Here is a 22,750-nt window from a genome sequence, read left to right on the forward strand (position 1 = left end):
AATTTTTATGTCCATATTGGTTTGCTGGCAATATTTGGTATCTCTGGAGCATTTATCTCAGTGCTTTGATCGGTGATGGATATTAAACAAGCCCTTTAATCAAACATCAGATTCTAGCTCTTTTTTTAATTCTATTATTAAATTTTTTGCCTTAGTTTAAAATGAAAACTTTCCAATTAAAATTTTATATTGGGGCTTGGGGAAAATGTGAAAATAGAACACATTACATAATCTGTATAATATGGATTTATTTAGTAGTTCACATATATCCAATTTATCCTCATAAGGTAGGTATGCATGCTATCACAGATCCCTGGAGAATGTAGTTGACAGAGTATACGTTGTCACCGTAACACTCAGTTTTGTTTATATTTGCAAGACCTGGTAGGGTTTCTTTGCTAATTGAAATGTGATCTTAAACTTGATAGTGAAAATTTCAAAGGCCAGGAACTCATAAATAAACAGAAACATGCAATTTTATGTTACTGTGTTTCTGGAGACTCAACCATGTAAAATTAGGATGAGAAGCACAATGCTAAGTTTTAGGCTATCATTATTCACCTATCTATATAGTCTGTAAGACTTTTATGATGCATACTGTATTAAGCGGCTCTAACTTTTTTTAATCAAAAAAATTTTAATCTAGTGTCTTCAGGTTTTGAGGTGCTATTTTTATAATAATTTGGAGCTTTAGTTTTATATGTCAGAAAACCAAGATAATGCCCTTGAATTTTTTAGCAGAACACTTAACGTGGTATGTCATATTTTTATTGTACTTAAGACTTTTTATCATAATATAGTTTAGATACATATTTGAATAATTTAGATGTATAGATGTGCGTATATTATATGATAATATTAATGAAGTCTGTTTTTCTTTGTTCAAAGATGAAACCATAATTTCTCCCCTAAATGTGAAAGCTACCTGGATCTATACCCTCAATCCTTGCAGTCTATCTTCTCTTCTCCTTCTACCTAACTCCCAACACTTAAATAATACTTAGTGGAGTTCCATTAATATGGTTCATGTCATTTTAAATACTTGAATTCTTTAAATTAAAGCACGTTATTAAGTGGCATTTAGCAATTTTAACAATGTCCAGCATCAAACATTTTAGGAAAGGAAAGAACAGTAACACATCCAGTGGAAACTGATGGCATTTCAGGAGGCAGAAGGTAATTATTAAAATTAGAATGTTTTAAGTTTGAATAAGATTTGGTGTTGACCAGCCTTGGTGCCCTGGAGCCTGAAGCAAATAATGCCCAGGGTGCTCATGAAAGCTGGCCTGGAGAGATGGATCAGGGCATTAACCAGTCTGATGCTTTCCCACACTGACCTAGGCTTGTGATTGGGGAAGATAGCACCAGAATCAATTTTAGGGTACAGAAAGAGGAACCTATGAGCACCGTGTCAGAGAGATCTCTTTTTATACTTATTCTACTACCAGTTCAGCAGTAAAGGTACTTGTAAAGGTAAAGGAATTCCTATAAAACCTGTTTGTTGCCATACAGTTGAGGCTTCCAAATAGCTTAGAAGTAACTAGAGTATTAATTAGATGGGATCTTTATTATAATGCTTAGCCAGTAGAGCAGACTTTTTTCATTCAAATAGCTTCACTTTTAATAAAAGACTGTATCCTGTCAGATTAATAACATACCCTTCTCTTATAGTAAATTATTATTTTAATTAAACCCCTTATGGCTATATTTATGGCTACTTGGTAAAAGATGATTTTAGTATAATTGGTACTACTTGTTTGAAATCTTTCTGTTGTTACTTGTTCCTTTTTCAACTATCACTTATTCAAGCTCTTTACTGTAAAGTAACACTCTGTTCTTTTTTGCCTAAATGAAACAAATTGAAATTTGTGAGTGGATATTTATTCCATTATGTGGAAAAGAACATATCCCCTTTAAAAGCAAGTATTCCTTTAGAAATTTTGACTGATTAAAAGAGGGCAAAAACCTGGTAACTATAAGAGCCTCTTGATTTAAGAGGTTGGTGTTAAAGGCATTTTATCAAGATTACCATTTTATTTCTAATATGAAAAAAATTGTAATTTAGATGTAATTTTAAGCTAACAAACATTGAAATATTTATTTATATACATTTGCAGAAATGTTACCTAAATTTACTGAAGTTAAACAGAATGATTCTCCTTCTAAAGAGAAAGTAAAGGTAAGTTATCCTTCATTTTACATTAGAATATAAAAACTATGTTATAACTCACTGGTATAGTAGTAGATTTATGCACAGTAAGGTGGAATTTCTCAAAAAAAGGTAGAAAAGGAATAATAGGGTTTCTGAAGATAAAGCTTATAATTACCAGCTATTTTAGCACATCTATGTTATGTGGGTGATATGCTTTGAAAAGGATACAAGTGATTTTATTTTATCTTTTTTCTAATCCGGATTATTATCCTCCTAAAACTTTTAATCCTTTGTACCTATCCCAAATACGGAATTACAAGCATATGCCTTTATTAAATTACAAACTTATTTAACAACACTTAACTAGGTTAGGAGAATACAACATAAATGACACTGTCTTGAGGAGCTCATAAGAGATTGTATGATTATTGCTATAATCTATATTCATAATTTATTGAGAAAATGAAGAAGGAATATATATATGCTTAAAATGGGGTTTAAATACAGGAAAAGGGAAGAAATGGTTTGTATACTGACATATCAATGAGTATGTTGTTAGTATATTGACTTACAGGTGGTAAGTGTTCTAAAGAGAGGCAAAAAGGCACAGGAGGTGGTATGTTTAGGGAAATAGGCAGCAGACCGTATTTGTGAGGGATTAGTTGGCTTGAGAGATATAATAGGGAGAGCTTTGAACATGTAGGTAAGGGATTAATAATATTTAATTTGATAGGCAGTAGTGAGCTCAAAGGCTTTTGAGTAGGAAAAAGATACAGATCGCCTATCTTGCCATAGGTACTAGCAGAATCAGAAAGTTATATCAAGTTATAAATGAACTTTGGAAGCATTCTCAATACATGGCATGTAGAATGCTACCTTTATCTATTTGTGGCCAGAATATTTTCAGTGTCACTCAGTGAAGAACAAAATGCCCATTTATGATATAAGAGGAATATATTTATAGGATCATGAATGAATATATATATATATATATGTGTGTGTGTGTTTGTGTGTTTCAGAAAGTGATTGTTTTGCTGATTTAAACCTCAGCATTTGACTTCAAGCTTTGGGCTTGGGTCTTCATTATTTTGGGGATGAATATTCTGATGGCATGACTCTTTTCAAGTTATAGGTATTCAAACACTTGCCTTATCTACTCACTACTCTAACCCCTTTATTAGAAGAAAAAGACTATCTTATACTACTACAACTCAAAGCTTAGTAGATGAGGTACCTAGGCTTTGATACCATAACTTAGCTTGTCACTGAATAGATGTGAGATTTTAGGCAGGTTGCTTTCATTATATTTAAGTCCTATAACTGTAAATGAGGATAATAATAGGATTATTGTAAGAATTAAAGAACTTTAAAAGGTTTACCCTGGTGCCTTGCATATTGTAAACATTAAATAAGCGTTAGCTATTATAATAGAACTTTTACCTAATAGTTACCTGAGTAATGAATCAGAATTTGTTGATAGTCTTATGGGTCGACCATCATGTGATTTTTAAAACCCCTGCTCCCAGATTATATCTGTAATTCAGTAAGGAAAAGGAAGCAAAAGCAGATTTGTTTCTTGATTTGGTACAAGTCTGTGTGTACTGGTAACTAAGATCGTAAGCTTTGACTACTTCTACTTAGAAGCTATATGATTGCCAAGGCATTTAATCTCTCTAAACCTTAGTTTTCTCACTTATAAGATAGGAATAACTATACCCTATAAGTTCGTGTGTCTTAAATAATATCATATTTAAAGATAATATTAAATTATATCTTCTTGTGTTTCTATTTTCTCAGTTATATTTCTTGTGTGGTTAAAACTCTGAAAGGTAATTCCATTTAACTTTATCTTAACAGACACAGTCTTCTATGCAAGATACACTCTCTTGTTCTGCTACCCTTGTTCATCAGACTACACATTCAAGTCGAACACCACCAAATCACCACCAATTAGCATTTAATTACCAAGAATTAGAACATTTACACAGTGTGAAAAACATTTCACCTTCACAAATCCTGCCTCCCTCAGGTAAGAAATCAATGAGTAAATGACTGCAGTTGAGAAACTGACTTCTAAGTCTGTATACGAAAATGCTAAAGTCATCTAAATTGTTATGTATCTGAGATACTGAAAATCATAACTAGTAAATTCCAGGTGAGAAATAATCACTGAAGCACATTGTTAGATTATCTGCTTTATACCCAAAAGTACTCTTTTCATTTGAATGAAAAATTATTTCTACAGTTCACATACATTTTACTTTCATATACATTATATACATTGGCATGTGGGCCATATATTAAAATCTATCATTGCAAGAGCCCATACTATCAAGTTCTGAGCAGATTTGGGAAATGTTCAGATTTCCATGATGCCCATGTCTATATGGGTTGGAAAGATAGGATGGAATAAGGACAAGATATTTAGAGATTCCATAGATAGAAAAATGAAGTTATATACATTAGAAATAGTTTACAGTTAAGGAAACTTGGGCTAGAAATATACCCATCCCTCAATTTACACGGATTATCTGTTCCACGCATCTTTTTTTACACTGAAGAAAACTGTGTAAAAGAGTCCACCAGTACGAAAAAAAAATGCTAAAGAATAGAGAAGATGATAAAATAGAAGTCTAGAAAGAGAAGTTTTAGAAGAAAATCATTGAGAGTATCACATACTACAAAACATTAAAGTAGATGAAGAATGAGGAGAGAGAATTAAAATTGCCCATGTGAGATTTTTTGCTTTTGCAAAAAGCTTTTTTAATGGCCATTGTAATTGTGGCAGAAGCCAGATTGTTGTAAACTGAGAAGTAATGGAATCTGAATATAAACCAATCTTTCAAGAAAGTTTGTTGGTGAAAAGGATAGGATGAGAAGATGACTGTGGCTTTTTTAACACTAAGATTGTGTGTGTGGTGAGGGGGATGTAAAACTGGTAGAACTTGTTTTGAGTTTTTGAATTGGAGAGATTTGAACGTGTTTGGAGGTTGATCGGAAAGAACAAGGTTAGAGAAAAGTTTGTTTTCATTATAGTGAGTTCATAAAAGAATGGTAGGGATAGCCATGAAGAAGAACAAAGACAATGAAAAAAATGGAAAAAATGTAGTCAAAGTGGTGTTCTGTTTAAGAAGACAGCTTATCTATGAAAAGTCAGGCTTTAAATATATGTCTTCAGTCGTGATCAGTTTATTGTATTTCTTCCATTTCTGTTTATATTATTATGAGTAACATAATGTGTAAAGAGAAAGTTTAGAGTGGCTGGCTTCTCTACTGCATAACCAATTTTTTCAGAAGCAAAGTAGTTTGCATTTACCAACTGTAGATGGCACTATGCCCAAGGGAAACTGTAAATGTGTATAAGCTATAAAATGTATATAGAATTTTACTTTCCTGGAGTTTAATCTTGATGAAAATAAATTTATTTTGGTTAAAGCTTTAAACAAAAATTAAAAAATTGTTTACTGAAGTCTTCTTACTGAAAAAAACTTAGCAAAATATTAAAGTAAAAGATTTTAAAAATTGAATTTTTAAGTGTTACCAGTTTTCTTCAAAATCTCTGTCATTATCTCTACATAAACTAAAAGATGTCTAATTTTTTTCCTTAAAATAAGTTGAAGTTTTTAGCCACAAAGGATTACTACCTTATCCTTGTAACTTACCCTTTATCCAGCTCATAACAAAATCTTCACTTGATTGTATTAAGAATTTTGTTTAAAACAAATACTTGTGCTGTCATATAAAAGTGAATTACCATGGCAAGTGAAAAGGTAAATCAAGAAGTTTGTCATATAGTAGGAGAAATAAATGACTGGAATATAAACTAAAATTAATATGCCCTAAAAGAAGCAAAAATGAAATTTAAGGAGGTGAGGAAGACAGTTACCTGATCTCTTTGGCAGATGTGTATTTTACTGAGTAAGTATCATTCGAATGGGATGCTGGAAAGAAAAATAAGACTTATCTGTGTATATCCAGGATAGGAAGGCATTTTGTATGGTGGAAACAACATGAATGAAGGTATTTAGGCAACCAGTAATTCAATGTGATTAAAGCTTTGGTTGAATAAACAGGACTACAAGGAAATAAATTTAAAAAAGTAGACCATGTTCAGGTCATAAAGAACCTTGATATCTAGAGATTTTTGACATAATGGTAATGATATAGTTGTTAGAGAGCCAATAAAGTTCTTTTGAACAAAGAACATGCTTCACGGTAATTAATCTGCCAATATTTTGTAGGTCAGTTGAATGAATGGGGCATAGAGACCAGAGACGGTGAAAACTAACTGGGCTGGTGCAGTAGTAGGAAGAAAAAATGAAATAAAATGATGGAAGGAAAGAAAAGGGGAAGTTGAAAGAATTACAAGGGTAGAATGAGCAGTCCTGCAAAAGATGAATATGTTAAGTTTCAATAACAAAGGAATATAGCTGTGGTGGCTCAGGATACTAACTGGGTACTGGTCCAGGTTGATAGACCTGGAACACAGATATCTGAGGAAAGATGAGTTTTGTAGTGTTTTGAGGTACCAGAGAGTCATCCACATGAACTTTTTCAGAGAGTTGGACTCTTACTTTTGACTTACTTTTATGCTCCTGTGACACTGTTCTCTTGACCATCCCATTCCTGAATGTTCCTTGTAGATGCTTCTATTTACCTACCTTTAAATGTTAATAATACTCTAAGCCACATCATTAAGCATCAAATCTTTTTACTTTACTCTAGGGCTTTCCAGCCATGTTACAAAGCATAGGTTTAGTAAGCCAGTGATTCTCTCACCTCTCATAGCAATAGGCTTGGAGGCAACTTCCTATTTACTCAGGTGTGCCATACATTAATTATTTTCTACTTATTATGACATGTAAAATGTTGGAAAGCAGTGATCTATGTATTCTTCCTGGGTGATCTCCTTGGTGTCTATGACTTCTAGTCTCATTTTTACAACTCAAGCATCTAAGCCCTAGGCATGTTTATACAACTCTACTAAACATCTATTCTTAAACATTACATAGGCATATCAAACACAGCATGTCAAAACTGAATTTGTACTTTTTAATTCCTACATTTAAATTTTTCCTCTTTAATTCTTGATAATGGCACTGCCAGCACTTACCAGTTTAGAGTCTGCAAACTGAGTATTTTGGGTTTACTTTTCTTGACATACATACCCTTTCTACTTCTTAAATAATATCTGGCCACAAGCAGAGAAGGGATGTAGTTCTGTACGTATAGCTTTTCTCCCTGTTTTTCCATTCCTTGTTGAACTGAGAACACATAGGTTCATTGGGCCATGTAGAAACATACAAATTTAAACACTGTTCTTTCATTCATACATCCTTTGAAAGTATTTTGTCTCACGCTCCTATGTTCATTTCTTTCCCTAATGTTCCTCCCTTTTTTCACGCCTCAACTTCAGCTAGTGTGATTTACACAAAGAATCAGTCAAGGGATTGATGGGTGGTAGAAGTTTAAATGTAATTTCCTACAGTATGTAAGTGGCCAGGATTTTGTGAGCTTGAGTCAATTAACAAAGATAGTAATTCAGTTTTCATTTGTCCCCGCTGTCCTTTGCTGCTAGTTAGAACTTATAGATGAGAACTAGAGGGAATTGAAACAAATAACCAATTAAGTTTCCTGCATCAGGATGCTCTTGGTCAGAAATGACAGGAAACACAGCTCGAATTGGCCTATACAATAAGAAATTTTGTTAGTGTACATAACCAATAGTCTCAAGGAAGGTCAATTGTTTTAGGCACAGTTTAACCAATGCTCAAGCTCTTTCTGTACTTAATCTTCACCCATAATAAATGAAATATTTGTAGGAAAACTTAATAATTAACGGGATTGAATAGTTTGTTCTCTTCACCTCAAGAGTCAAACCTACCTTTCGCATTTCTTACTCTTATCCCCTCACTAGCTATTATAGGTATCTGGTGTTTTACTTCTTTCATTCTTTGTATTTTCTTTGTTTTCAATTTGGTCACCAGTATGGATCTTTCCCTAGAGGTCCTACGTTGGCTTAAGCCTTCTCTTTCCCAAATGACTCACTGGTATGAAGGTAGGATTACCATGACTGGCTTGCCCTAACAAAGACTAATCTTTGGAGCTGAGGTCAGTGTATACACTGGAGGACTGCTGTACCATGGGGACAGATAAAGTAGATTTTGGTAGGTGAGCCAGAATGTCACCTATATTTTGCTGACACCCCACCACCACCACCAAAAAAATAAAGGAGAACAAATAAAGAAAAGAAAAATAGAGGAGGTAAATTAAGAGGTAAATTTCAATTAAGAAGCATCAAAAAATTTGTAATTTTGTTTTCATAGTTTCTGACCTAGAGGGAGGAAAAAGTCAAATTCTGAACAAGCAAGGTGAAATATCTTGATTATACTATTATAAAAATGTGTGCATTTAGGTGATTCTGAACAACGCTTGAATGGCCTAACTGTGATGCATCAGTCTGGTGATGATACAGTGGTGTTAGAACCTGAAAGTCAAGTTCCTGTGCAGAAGGTAAGAGTAATGTTATTTTTTCTCACGAATCTTGAAGGGATTTAAAGTCAAATGTGGAAGTGGCACAATAGGTATTTTAAGCCCTAACTTGAATGAAATTTTGGATCTCTAAACCTAATTTTTGCCTTTTTTTTTTTTTTAAAGCAACACCCTTTTCCTTCCTTCTACCATCAGTTTCCATGATTGTATTTAATTGTAAATTCTATAATGCTGATATTTGCCAGCTATCCTGATTTTAAAGCATGTTATAAAACTACCTTTTAGACTCTGTTGTGGGGGATTTCCCAATGGAATCTTTTGTGCACTTAATCTCAAACCACACACTGATCATTCTTTCAACAAGGATAGATGTTTGGAATATTTAGATACATCAGGTATTATTCAAGACATTTGAGTATAATTCTCAGAAACTGACTATGAAGATCTTTACATATCCCCTCTTTTTCCTTCCCTCCCTCCCTGTCTTCTGCCCTTCTTCCCTTCCTTTCTTTTATCTTTGCAGGTACTTCAGAGAACAAATCTTATTGTTTGGGCACACTTAGGAATGTCTAACATTTCACCATGAGGAACATACATACACTTTGGCCTTTGTGTTTCTTAGTATCTTTTATTTTCTTATATAATCCTCTGCTAATAATCGTTATCATCAAAGATTAATGGTTTGAGTTTTTTGTTATTGGTAAGAACCATTTAAAAAGTGCCTCTTCTGATAGCCAACATTAATGTATTCTTTTTTTGTTTTAACAGAAGTGTCATCCATCCTCATTAAGATAGCAAGAAGTGCTGCAGTCTAAATAAAATATTAATTTAAAATTAATATTAAATATGTGCTATAATCTTTGTTTCTAATTTACCAAAACTGTAATTTTGACTGACCCAAAACAAAGTTTGAAAACAATAAAATTTTCTAAAAGGACAAAGAGATTACAGCAAAAATTGGCAGCAAAATATCAAGTATATAGCAAGTATATACCAGTGAAGTTTGTACTATAGGTAAAAGTGACATAAATCTACTCTGTTTATTCTCAATGCCTATCACGTAATAAAAACTAAAATGTTGAAATGAAAGCCGAAGGAAGAATGGGATTGTGTGGCTTGTTCTCTTCATAACAAACTGTTTCCATTCTTGACATTATTTCCTGCCCTTGCTTCCTCACTATCGGCAGTGCATTCACTTTTTGAAAAGAGAGGCTCCAGAATTTTGGTGCTAGAAGAGATCTTTGAGAATTAATCTTTATAAATAAGCTGGCCCAGATGGTTCAAGCATGTTGCCCAAATAAGAGCTAGGATTAAAACAAAACATTTCAACTCTCAACCTCTTATCTTTTTACTCAGAAGTCCTAGCTTTGCTGTTCTTCTCTTATTTATTTCTGCCTCAAGAAAAGGTATACCTTTTTGCCAAGACCAACTCATCTATCTCTGTTCTCAGTTTTCTTTCATTCAACATTTACTGTGGAGCTCGCCTGTTATCTCTATAACTAATTCTTTTTGTCTTATTTTTCCACTACATGTTTACATCTTAAACCAAGCTTTCTTATTGGCATTATTGGCATTTGAGGCTGGATAAGTCTTTGTTGGGGGTAGGCCTGTGCCTTGTAGGACACTTAACAGGGACCTAAACTTCAACCCATGAGATGCCAGTAACACCCTTTCCCCTACCCGCATATGACAACCAAAAAGGGCTATTGACATTGCCATATGTCTTCCCTGGACAAAAGAGAGACACACAGTTGAGAACCAACACCTTAATTTTACCTAGCTTCTAGCCATTCTCCTATCCTTGTAATTTGCCCTGTCAGAGGAACCAATGGCCTAAAATTGCTGCCTCCCTCCTAAAGTCTTGATAGGGTGATAACCAGGGTCTTCTGCTATATCTCCCCAATTGAACATCCACTATGATGTTTCAGTTATAGTCTCAAATTTATATCTCCAAACCTTATCTCCTGTAAGTTTTTATTATTTTTGATGACTCTCAGTCCCCTACAGCCAAGGAGTTGCTAAATTCTTTGGGTTTTACTTCCAAGATGTCTCCTTTTTTTACTCCTTCCCTGTAAACCAGGCCTTATTGCCTTCATCTGAGCTCTTAAACGTTATAGCTATTCCAACTAACTTGAAACCTTCTTCACTCTAATCCATTCCACTTTTAACATTCTCACATTGTTCCTCTTCATGTATTGCTCTGATCTTATTACTCATCTATATGAAACCTTCAATAGTTTCCAACTTTGACTCCAAAATGAAGATTAAACAGTTACATTATGACTCCAACCTAGCTTTTTAGTCTTAGCTATATGCCTTGTAATTCACTGAAATTGAACTTGTTTCTTGCCAGCCACATCTAGTAATTAATTCAATCATATTCTTTCTTCAGTGAGGAATGCTTTTCATCCTCATCTCTGCCTGTCAAATTCTTCTTATTCCCCTCTGGGATACCTGAAAAACTTCCCTGTATTCCAAACCCACATATGAACTTTCCTCTTTTAGAGTTTGCCAGAATTTCATTCCAGTTAAACAAATTTTAAGCACAAAGCCAAAGACCAGGGTTTCATCCTCCCTTTATTTCCTATTAAATATACTATCAGGTATTACCTGTTCTGTTTCAAATCTCTTATCTGAAGTTAAGACTCTTTAACTGACTTGAGTAGTCAAATGAACTCTGGAACTGCTATTTAGCCCATTCCATGGCTAGGAACGAAAACAAGTTTTTTTGACAACATATAGAAAAGATTTCATAAGCAAAATTGGGTGACTACTGATGAAGATCTTTGTATGTATAGCAGGGGTGAGGGAGGGATGTTTTGACTCCATTTATTATTTCAGGACAGAAATTAAAGCCCTGTGGATATCTCTAGTAAATTTTCTTTTGCCTTATCTGGGGCCTTGGACAAGTGTCTCTCTAATATTTCATGGAAATGTATGAAAAGGGTAATCAAGTATAATTATTAAGGAGACAATAATCAAAAAAAATTTCAACTGGTGTATAGGTACTGCATAATCTTTTTGCTGTAATTAGGCAGGTTAACATTTTTTATTTTTTAGATAAAACTGACATACAATATTATATTAGTTTCAGATGTACACCATAATGACTCGATATTTGTATATACTGTGAAATGATAACCATGATAGTTAACAGCCATCTCCACACATAGCTACAAACTATTTTCTTGATGAGAACTTACAAGATTTCATCTCTGGCCAACTTGCAAATACAATGCAGTATTATTAATTGTAGTTACCACACTGAACATTACATCTCCAGGACTTATTTGTTTTATAACTAGAAGTTTGTATCATTTGACCTCCTTCACCTATTTCACCTACTCCTCAAACCCCTCTGTAAACTACCAGATCCGTGAATTTGGTTTTTTGGGTTTCGAGTTTTTTGTTTATTTATTTGTTTTTTTTTTAGATTCAACATATAAGTAAGATCACATGGTGTTTGTCTTTCTCTGTCTGACTTATTTTACTTAGCATAATGCCCTCAAGGTCCATCTATGTTGTCACAAATGGCAATATTTCCTTTTTAATGGTTACATAGTATTCCATTGTGTATATATACTACATTTTCTTTACCCGTTCATCCATCAATAGACGCTTAGGTTGTTTCCCAATTTTGGCTATTGTGAATAATAGTGCAATGAACATGGGAGTGCAGGTACCTCTTCAAGATCCTGATTTTATTTCCTTTGTCTATATACCCAGAAGTGGGATTGCTATATCATATGGTAGTTCTATTTTTAAATTTTTTGAGAATTCTAGAAACTGTTTAATACTGATTTGCATTTCTCTGATGATTAGTGATCATCAGAGCACCTTTTCATGTACCTGTTGGCCATCTATGTATATGTCTTCTTTGGAAAAATGTCTATTCAAATCCTCTGCCCATTCATTTTCAGATCGACTTTTTTCTTTTTTTGCTATTGAGTTGTATGAGTTATTTGTATTTTTGATATTAACCCCTTATCAGACATGATTTTCCCATTCAGTACGTTGCCTTTTCATTTTGTTGATGGTTTCCTTTGATGTAGTCCCACTTATTTATTTTTGCTTTTGTTACCTTTGTTTTTGGTGTCAAATCCAAAAAATGATCACCAAGATAGACATCAAGGAGCTTACCACTTATGTTTTCTTCTAGGATTTTTATTGTTTCAGGTCTTTCATTCAAGTTTTTAATCCAGTTTGAGTTAATTTTTATGTGGTGTAAGACAGTGATCCAGATTCATTTCTTTGCATGTGTCCGTCCAGTTTTCCCAACTTTATTTTGATTACTATAGCTTTATAATAAAGTTTGAAATCAGGGAGTAGATGCCTCCAGCTTTGTTCTTAAGATTGTTTTTCCTGTTCATGGTCTTTTGTGATTTCATTACAAATTTTAGGGTTCTATTTCTGTTATACCATTTAATTTTTGATAGAGATTGCATTGAAACTGCATAGTGCTTTGGATAGTATGGAGATATTAACAATATTAATTCTTCTAATCCATAAATGTGGAATACCTTTTCATTTATTTGTATTCTTCCCCTTCTTTCATCGGTGTTGTAATTTTCAGTGTACAGGTCTTTCACCTCCTTGGTTAAGTTTTATTCCTAGATATTTTATTCTTTTTGGTAGAATTATAAATGAGTTATTTCTTCATTTTTCTTTCTGAGAATTTGTTATTAATCTATAGAAATGCAATGGGTTTTTGTATATTGATTTTATATCCTATAACACCACTGAATTTATTTCTAACAATTTTTTGATAGAGTCTTTAAGGTTTTCTACATATAGTTGACCCTTGAACAACATGGATTTGAACTGCACAGGTGCACTTATACATGGATTTTTTTCAATTGATCTATGCTATTGTATTTACCTGTGCCATTCAAGCACTGTTGTTTAAGGGTCAACTTTCAATACTATGTTGAATAGAAGTGGCAAAAGTGAGCATCCTTGTCTTGTTCTTGATCTCAAAGGAAAAGCTTTCAACTTTTCACTTTTGAGTATGATGTTAGCTGTGGGTTTGTCATTTATGGCCTTCCTTATGTCTAGATATACATTCTCTCTATACCCACTTTGCTGAGACTTTTAATCATATCTATGGCTATTGAATTTGGTCAAATGCTTTTTCTGCATCTATATTGAGATGATATGATTTTTATCCTTTATTTTGTTAATGTGGTATATAACATAGACTGATTTGTGAATGTTAAACCATCCTTGCAACATCACTGGGATAAATCCAACTTGATCATAGTGTATAATGCTTTTAATGTATTGTTGAATTTGACTTGCTAATATTTTGTTGAGAATTTTTGCACCTATGTTCATCAGGCATATTGACCTATAATTTTCTCTTCTTGTGGTGTCTCTATCTCATTTTGGTATCAGGATAATAGCTGGCTTTATAAAATGAGTTTGGAAATATTTTGTCCTCTTCTACTTTTTGGAAAAGTTTGAGAAGGATTGGTGTTAATTCTTTTAAATGTCTAGTAGAATTCACCAGTGAAGCCACCTGGTCCTGGACTTCTGCTTGTTGGGAGGGTTTTGATTACTGACTCAGTGTCCTCACTCATGATCAGTCTGTACAGATTTTCTATTTCTTCATGCTTCAGTCTTGGTAAGGCGTACATTTCTAGGAATTATCCATTTCTTCTAGGGCGTCCAGCTTTTTGGTGTATAATTGTTCCTATTAGTCTCTTATGAGCCTTTGTATTTCTGTAGTATCAGTCGTAACATCTCTCATTTCTGTTTTTGAGTTCTGTCCTTTTTTCTGGAGAGTCTAGCTAAAGGTTTGTCTATTTTACTTATCTTTTCAAAAAACCAACTTCAATTTATTGATTTTTTTCTATTGTCCTTTCAGTCTTGATTTCATTTCTTTCTGCTCTGATCTGTTATTTCCTTCCTTCTAACTTTGGGCTTCATTTGCTTTTCTTTTTCTAGTTCCTTCGGGTGTAAAGTTGAGTTTCTAGTTTCTTGATGTGTAGGCATTTATCACTGTGAATATCCATCTTAAAATTGCTTTCGCCACATCTCATACATTTTGATATATTGTATTTCCATTTCATTTGTCCCAAAGGTACTTTATTTCTCTTTTTTCTTCTTTGACCCATTGGCTGTCTAGTAGCATATTGTTTAATCTCCACATATTTGTGAATTTTCCAATTTTCTTGTAATTTATTTCTATTTTCATACCATGGTGATCAGGAAAGCTACTTGATATAATTTCAATCTTAAATTTATTATAACTTCTCTTTTGGTGTAATGTATGATCTATCCTGAAGAATGTGGCACTCAAAAAAGGGCCATCAAGTCTTAATGCCCAATGTCCAACACAGTAGCCACTAGCCACATATGGTTATTGAGCCCTTGCAATATGGGTAGTGCAACTGAGGAACTAAGTTTCGAAACTTGTTTTTAATGAATTTAAATTTAAAAATTGATGCCCAGTTATTAGGAAACTTAAGTATGTTTGAAACAGCTTGATCATGCATATCTACTTTTTCAATTGAATTTTATGAAATCTGATTACAAATCAATTTAGTATTTCAGTCAAGATGTATTGTAAATGAACACCAATTTTGAAAATTTATTATGAAAAATATAAAATTATTTTCACTCTTTTATATTGATTGCCTGTTAATAATATTGTTTTGGGTATATTTGGTTAAAGTAAAATATCAACATTTTACTTCTAAAAAAACTTTTTAATGTGGTACTGGAAGATTTTAAACGACATATATTTCTGTTGGACAGTGCTGATCTAGACTGTGGTATATCTTATTTAAGAAGAGTTGTCACATTCAGTTAATTTATTCTTCATACCAAAGAAAGGAAAAACAGCTATGTCAGAGGGTTCTCAGCATATACTGTGTTATTCTTATGGCACCATCTTACTTTGCCTCTTATAATCATTTGTATATTTGCTTTATTTTGCCTATAGGATCATAAATATCTTCATTACAGTGACTAGTTTATTTTTATATTCTTTGTAGGTGTCATACCCTTAATATCTGTTTTACATTAAATTGATGTAATTGTCAAGCATGTTATTTTAATTTGGTCTTAGATAATTAAATTTAGCTTATCTATTTTTTATATTTTTCTGACTTTAATAATCTTTGTAAGTTTAGTAAAATTACATTAAGTTTTTGGAGTTTTAATTTGATCTATTACTATACCAAAAAATATTGTTTTCTTTCCAAATTTAGTTGACATTTGTAGACATAGACTGAATCAAATATTTGTTTTAGGATATAAAGATCAAGAATGCAGACTCTTGGAAAAGTTTAGGCAAACCAGTCAAAACTTCAGGTGTATTGAAATCCTCAGATGAGCTCTTCAACCAATTTAGAAAAGCAGCAATAGAAAAGGAAGTTAAAGCTCGAACACAAGAACTAATACGGAAACATCTGGAACAGAATACAAAGGAACCAAAAGTATTTCAAGAAAATCAGAGGTCTATAATTTACTGGATTAAAGGGGGCCTTTGGGAGATCTAGACATGTATTTAAAATATGCTAAATTTCTAAATTGATAGTCTGCTTTGAAGAGGAAATAAGTTATTGATTAGGCTAGTAAAGATACTAATATCATTAAATTATAAAGATATCATGATTTTCTAGAAATGTCTTAATGTTGTTTCCATGTGTATAAGAAGATAATGGTGTACATTGATCAAAGTTTTCCAAAACCTTCTTTTTAGTGTAGATTTCCCTATGTAAAATTTGACATAAAAAATACAGCTTATAAATAATGTTATAACATATGAAAAGGGGGATATAGAACACTGCTTTATAGATGTCATTTAATGACATCTTTGTAATAACTTTTAAGGAACTTGAAATCTATTTTGAGCTCTATTGTTTCTTTCAGGGACTCTGGCTTCACTCTAGAATCTTCTTCAAATAAGATGCAAAACAAGTGCCTTGGAGAGGAGCAGAAAGAACATCAACAGTCATTGGAAGCTCAAGACAAGTGTAAACTCTGGCTTCTCAAAGACCGTAATTTAGCAAGGGAGAAAGAGCAAGAGCGGAGGAGGAGAGAAGCAGTAAGTTAATTTTAGTTTACTCAATCTAACAAGGAAAGGTTTAACAAAGCAGTGTCTTCCCATGTTCAAAGATGTATTTGAGGTAGTTTTTCAGTGACAGTGGAGTTACTTCTTTAGTGAGGATCAGGTTCTAAAATCAGGGCCTAAAATAAAATTTTCATAGTCAAAAGACCTCTCTGTGCCTCAATTTCGTCATCTATAAAGTGGGAATAATAACGCCTATTGTGAAGATGAAATGAATTTATATGTATTAAGCACATAGGAAAATGCCAGGCACAGAAGTAAAATGATTTATCACTTACTGTTATTACTCTTGAAAAATTTATAAACCACCTATGAATTGTGGTTAAAAGATATGCCATCTATCCCAGGTTAGTATTTCTTTAGTTGTACACTAGCTGAAGAAGTCGACTTGCATTATGTCGATTATATTTTAATAAGACTGGAAAGAAAAATAAATTGACTTGTGTTTAGGAGTCCTAATATGCAAAAAATGTTTTAAAAACTAGAATTGTTTCCTTCTTTTATCCATGGATTATTTAGAAGTATGTTATTTAACTAAATGGTTTCCAATAATTTGGGTATTTTCTGGCTAGTGATTTCTAATTGAATTCTGTTGTGGTCAGACAACATACAATGTCTATCTTGAACTTTTAAAAATTCATTAAGACATGTTTTATGACCCAGATTATGGTCTACCTTGGTAAATATTCTGTGTACACTAGAGAAGAATGTATATTCTGCTGCCAATGGGTAGAGTATTAAACAGGCCAAGTAGGTTGATAGTGATGTTCAAGTCTACTATATTCTTGCTGATTTTCTGCCTGCTTGTTCTGTCAAATACTGAGAGAGGAGTATTGGCATCTATGATTATATAATTGTAAACCTGTTTTTTTATCCTTGAAATTCTATCTATTTTATGTCATGTATTTTGAAGCTCTGTTATTAGGTGTCTAAACATTTAGGATTGTCCTCTTGATTAATTGATCTCTTTTCATTATAAAATGATCTTCTTTATTCCTGGTAATATTATTTACCTTGAAATATAACCACTTCACCTTTTATCGCTAGTGTTGGCATAGCATAAAATTTTTTCATCCTTTTACTTTTAACCCATGTTTTTATATTTAAAGTGAGTTTCTTGCAGGTAACATGTAGTGAGGTCTTGCTTTTTTAAAAGAAAAAGCAATCTGCCTTTTATAGGAGTGTTTCCACAATTAAATTAAAAATGATTATTAAAATCTTGAGTTTGAATTCTTCATCTTGACATTTCTTTTCTCATCTGTTCTTGTTATCTATTTTCTGCATTCTTTTAGATTAAGTATTTTTTATGATTCCATTTTATTTCCTTCATTGGTTTATTATTATTAGTAACTGTTTTGTTATTTTAGTGGTTGCTTTAGGTTTATAGTACATACTTTAGCTTATCACAATCTTCCTTTGAGTTATGTTATACAACTTCATGTTTAGTAAATAGCTTTCCAATGGTGTACTACTGTTTCTGACCTCCCAGACTTTATGCTATTATTTAAGCAGTCAAATTATCTCTAAAACTTTTAATGATAAGAAATTTACCTATATAGTTACCATTTCCAGTGCTATTCATTCATTTATTTAGATACAGATTTCCAAATGGTATAATTTTCCTTTTCTCTTAAGAACTTTCTTTTAACATTTCTTGTAGTATGAGTCAGCTGGTGATGAATTCTTTCAATTTGTGTATATCTGAGAATATCATTATTTGGCCTTTTTTTAATTAAAAGACTTTACTTTTTTTTAAGTTTTATATTCAGAGGAAAATTGAATTGAAAATACAAAGAGTTCCCACATATTCCTCTCCTCCCCTCCATCAACATACAACCTCCCCCACCGTCGACATCCCACATTAGTTATGAAATCTGTGAACTAACATTGACACAACGTTGTCAACCATAGTTTATGAGGCAAAGTCCATAATTTACATTAGGGTCCATTCTTTGTGTTATACTTTTTATGAGTTTTGACAAATGTCTAATGATATAAGGGCATACATTAACCATTATAGCACCATCAGAATAATTTCCCTTTCCTAAAAGTCCCCTATGCTTCTTCACTTGCTCTCCTGAACCCCTGCCAACCACTGATCTTTTTACTATCTCCATAGTTTCGCCTTTCCAGAATGTCATATAATTGGAATCATATAATATATAGCCTTTTCAGATAGGCTTCTTTCACTTAGTAATTTGCATTTAAGGTTCCTCTGTGTCTTTCTGTCGCTTGATAATTCATTTCCTTTTTGTGAAAAGAATCCACTGTATGGATGTACTCCAGTCTGTCCACTCACGTATTAATAGCTGTCTTGATTGCTTCCAAGATGTTATAAGCTTGGTTGCTTAAAGCAAGTATAATAAAGTTGCTTTGAACATTGGTGTGCAGTGTTTTGTGTAGACGTGTTTTCAACTTATCCTCATTTTATAAAATATGTTTTTGCTGGATATAAGATTCTACATTGTTAATTTTTTTCCAATACTTTAAAGATATCCCTTCACTGTGTTTCTTGCTTTGTTTCCCATGAGAAATTTGATGTCTTTGTTTCTCTGTATAAAATCTGACTTTCCTTTGGCCACTTTTAACAGTTTTATTTTTCATTGGTTTCTGCAATTGTTTTCTTCGTGTTTCTTGTCCTTCGTTAATCATACTGGAGATGTATGTTTATAGTTTTCATCAAGCTTGGAAAAATTGGGGGAATTATTTCTTTTATTTTTTTGTTTTTTCTTTTTCTCCTTTTATTGACTCCAGTTACTTGTGTATTAGGCCACTTGAAGTTGTCCCACAGCTCAGTGCTACTCTTTTAATTTTTAAATTCTTTTTTCCCTCTGCCATTCATTTTGGATAAATTCATTAATCTTTTCTTCAGTGTCTGCTGTAGAGTCTATCCAGTGCATTTTTTCATTTCAGACATTGTAGTTGTCATTTCCAGAGCTTAATTTGGATCTTTTTAATATTTTTTGTTATCTCTATTAAATTTTTGAACAAATGGAATACAGTTATCAAGATTGTTTTAATGGGCTTCTCTGCTAATTCTGACATCTATGTTAGTTTCAGATTGGTTTCAATTGATTAATTAGTCTCCTCTTTATGGATCATATTTTTCTGCTTTCTTGCTTCATTGACACCAGATGCTGTGAATATAACCTTGTTGGGTGCCAGGTATTTTTGTAATTCTGAGAAAGACGTGAATTCCTAGGACATGTAGGAACACTACTTTGTGAAGAAGAAAAGCCATTGGCTTTGGCTGTAGTATTGATTATAATACAAATGAATTTCCTAGGAAATAATGTACAAACGTTTTGTCAGCTTATTTTATAATACGAAAGTAGAAACAACTTGTAATTAGTGGAGTTGTAACATATGGCAGAGACTTATAGAACCTTCTACAATGATAGAAATGTTCCTTATCTACATAATATAGTAGCAACTAGTCACATATGGCTACAGAGCACTTGAAATGTGGCTAATAAATTTTACTTAATTTTAATGAATTTAAACAGCAAATTTTTACTTTTTCTTTTTTATAATGGTTTTTAGGAGCCCTTTATTAAAGTTTCGTTAGTACTTTACTAGAAGTCTTTCTGTAATGACCTAGGAATTTACCTGTTGGTATTCACAAGGGCTTGGCTTCAGTCACCCATAAGTGATTTCTCAGCAACCTACTTGCCACCTAATAACCTAACTAGGTAACCTGGTATAATTTTTAATATCCTAAGCACTTAACAGAAACTTGACTAGACCTGGAACCCACTGAAAGTTGACTAGTAACCCCATATCTAGCAGCTTGATAGCTACCATTTTGACTGCCTGAACTCTTACGTTGTTACTACTTGACATCCATACTCTAAAAAGCTGCAATAACTTGAAACCTAGCAAAGCTCCCAAGAGTTTACCTCATGCCAGTTCTTTTGATCAAGTTTTTTTTAATCTTAAATTTGAATGGTTGAAGTGTATATTAGGACCACTGAGAAAGGAATATCCAGGTTATGGTATCAGCTGCAGACATTAGTATTTAAATCATGTATATAAGGTTAATTGGTGTAGAGAATAACCTGTGCCATATCAGTAGTTCCACAAGTGCAAATTATAGTCAAGATAGCAGACATTTATATAACTTATGATCATCCGATAAAATCTAGTACCCATCTGACACCATTCATAGTTATTACAATATTATTGACTATGTTCCCTATGCTATACTTTACATCCCCATGACTATTTTGTAACTACCAATTTGTACTTCTTAATCCCTTACCCCTTTCACCCATCTCCCAACCTCCCTCCCATCTTGTGACCATCAAAATGTTTTCTGAGTTTGTTTCTGTTTTATTTGTTCATTTTGCTTTTTAGATTTCATATAAGTGAAATCATATATTTGTCTTTCTCTGTCTGATTTCACTTAGCATAATATACTTTAGCTTATTTTTAATGGCTTCTTAACATTTAATAAACATCATTTTGCAGAGTGTTATACATGCAATCTGGTTTGATGTTCATAAATATCTACATATAAAATAAACTTGGTTAAATAATTTACCTTAAGTTACACAGTAAGTGGCAGAATCAAGGAAAGCCCATAGCTTTAACATTACATGTTATAGTTCTCTCACACAGGTAAGATACTGGTTTATTAAGAAAATAATTTTATATGTCCAGCATTATGTTGGTTACAGAGATATATGAAACAATGTACTCCAGTTCATGTTCTTATTAACACTGTTAACACTGAGAGTTTCATCTCACTTGGAAAGAAAGGTTAAACCCGTTCGTAGTTCTTTTAAGTTTTAATTTTTATTTATCACAGGAACAATATTTTAACAAAAATCAGTATATGCACAGAAATAAGATATGATAGACAATCTTGTTATGTTAAATAAGTTGCATTCATATTGTATATGATCTGTTCCAAATGTTGCATAATCATGTTTATATACATGTAATAAAGGTATACTTTTTTAAGTAATATTTAAATTTTCTTTCCTACAGATGGCTGGTACCATTGATATGACTCTGCAAAGCGACATTATGACAATGTTTGAAAACAACTTTGATTAAAACTGTTTTTAAATTAACCAACTTAAAATGAATAATATAAAAGATTAAAATGCATATGGCAAAATGATTGCATTCAGACACCAAGATACGAATCTTATGCTGTATTTTGACTGCTCTAAAATGATTAAACAATTTTCACTTTACATTTCTTAACAGGTATATGTTCATTTTTTAATGACATGATTTACAGGAAATTTTATAATATTGGATCCCTAAAAATTTAATAAGTTCCCAGATGTTATTTGTTTTATAAATAATTGTCTGCTGTGTATTATAGGCCCTGTCTTAGCAATGAAAATCCGAAAGAGATAGTCCCTGCTTGTTTAAAAATGAAGAATATATAAAGAATGTACAAAAAAAAGTTCCTGTTGAGTTTTTAATTTTTAAACAAATATTTGTCTGCCTTCAAAAATATTTAGAACCTCTAACAAATAATACTTGGTTTCTTTGAGTGTCAGGTTACATTAGATTTTCTGCTGGTTTTATATACAAAATTTATATTGAAATTTAGTTTAAAGAAAATATTACTTATGGTTTGAAAGATGTTGAATTTGAGGCAAAATAACTAACAGTAAATATTATGTATGTAAGTTTCTATAGGAAATTATACAGCATTTCTTATGTATATGTGATAGCAATGAATGTTTAAATCTTTACTTAATTATAGTAAGTCTTGTTTAAATTTAAATCTATAAAATATTTTTGTTTACTCATTCTCAAGTTGCTATTATATATAAATTATGGGTATCAGCTTCATGTATTTTAACTTTTTGGACTCTTGAAGTGGAACATGATTCAGGCACTATTCTGATGCCATCTAAAGTAAAAATCCAAGTATGTATCTATAATAGAGAGAAAGAAAAAAGTTTCCTTGACTTCATTTATTTTTATAATCTATGTGATTTTTTAAACCCATTGTTAAACTATCAGCCATTTAAAAAACATTAGTAACTAAAATGATGGTGATA

General features: G+C 32.3%; 1 protein-coding gene across 1 annotated transcript in view; it reads left to right on the forward strand.

Moving 5' to 3' along the window:
• The window catches only part of BRDT (bromodomain testis associated), a 39,999-nt gene extending 18,076 nt beyond the window's left edge, over positions 1-21,923 (forward strand). The window contains exons 13-18 of the mRNA XM_039838477.1: positions 2,118-2,179; positions 4,010-4,181; positions 8,568-8,665; positions 15,901-16,106; positions 16,523-16,697; positions 21,714-21,923. Of these exons, the coding sequence (XP_039694411.1) occupies positions 2,118-2,179; positions 4,010-4,181; positions 8,568-8,665; positions 15,901-16,106; positions 16,523-16,697; positions 21,714-21,782 (782 nt within the window). The 3' untranslated portion in view covers positions 21,783-21,923. The remainder of the gene's footprint in view (positions 1-2,117; positions 2,180-4,009; positions 4,182-8,567; positions 8,666-15,900; positions 16,107-16,522; positions 16,698-21,713) is intronic.
• The last annotated feature ends 827 nt before the right edge of the window (positions 21,924-22,750 follow it).

Source organism: Pteropus medius, unplaced genomic scaffold, assembly GCF_902729225.1.
Source record: "Pteropus medius unplaced genomic scaffold, Ma_sr-lr_union100, whole genome shotgun sequence".
NCBI lineage: Eukaryota > Metazoa > Chordata > Mammalia > Chiroptera > Pteropodidae > Pteropus > Pteropus medius.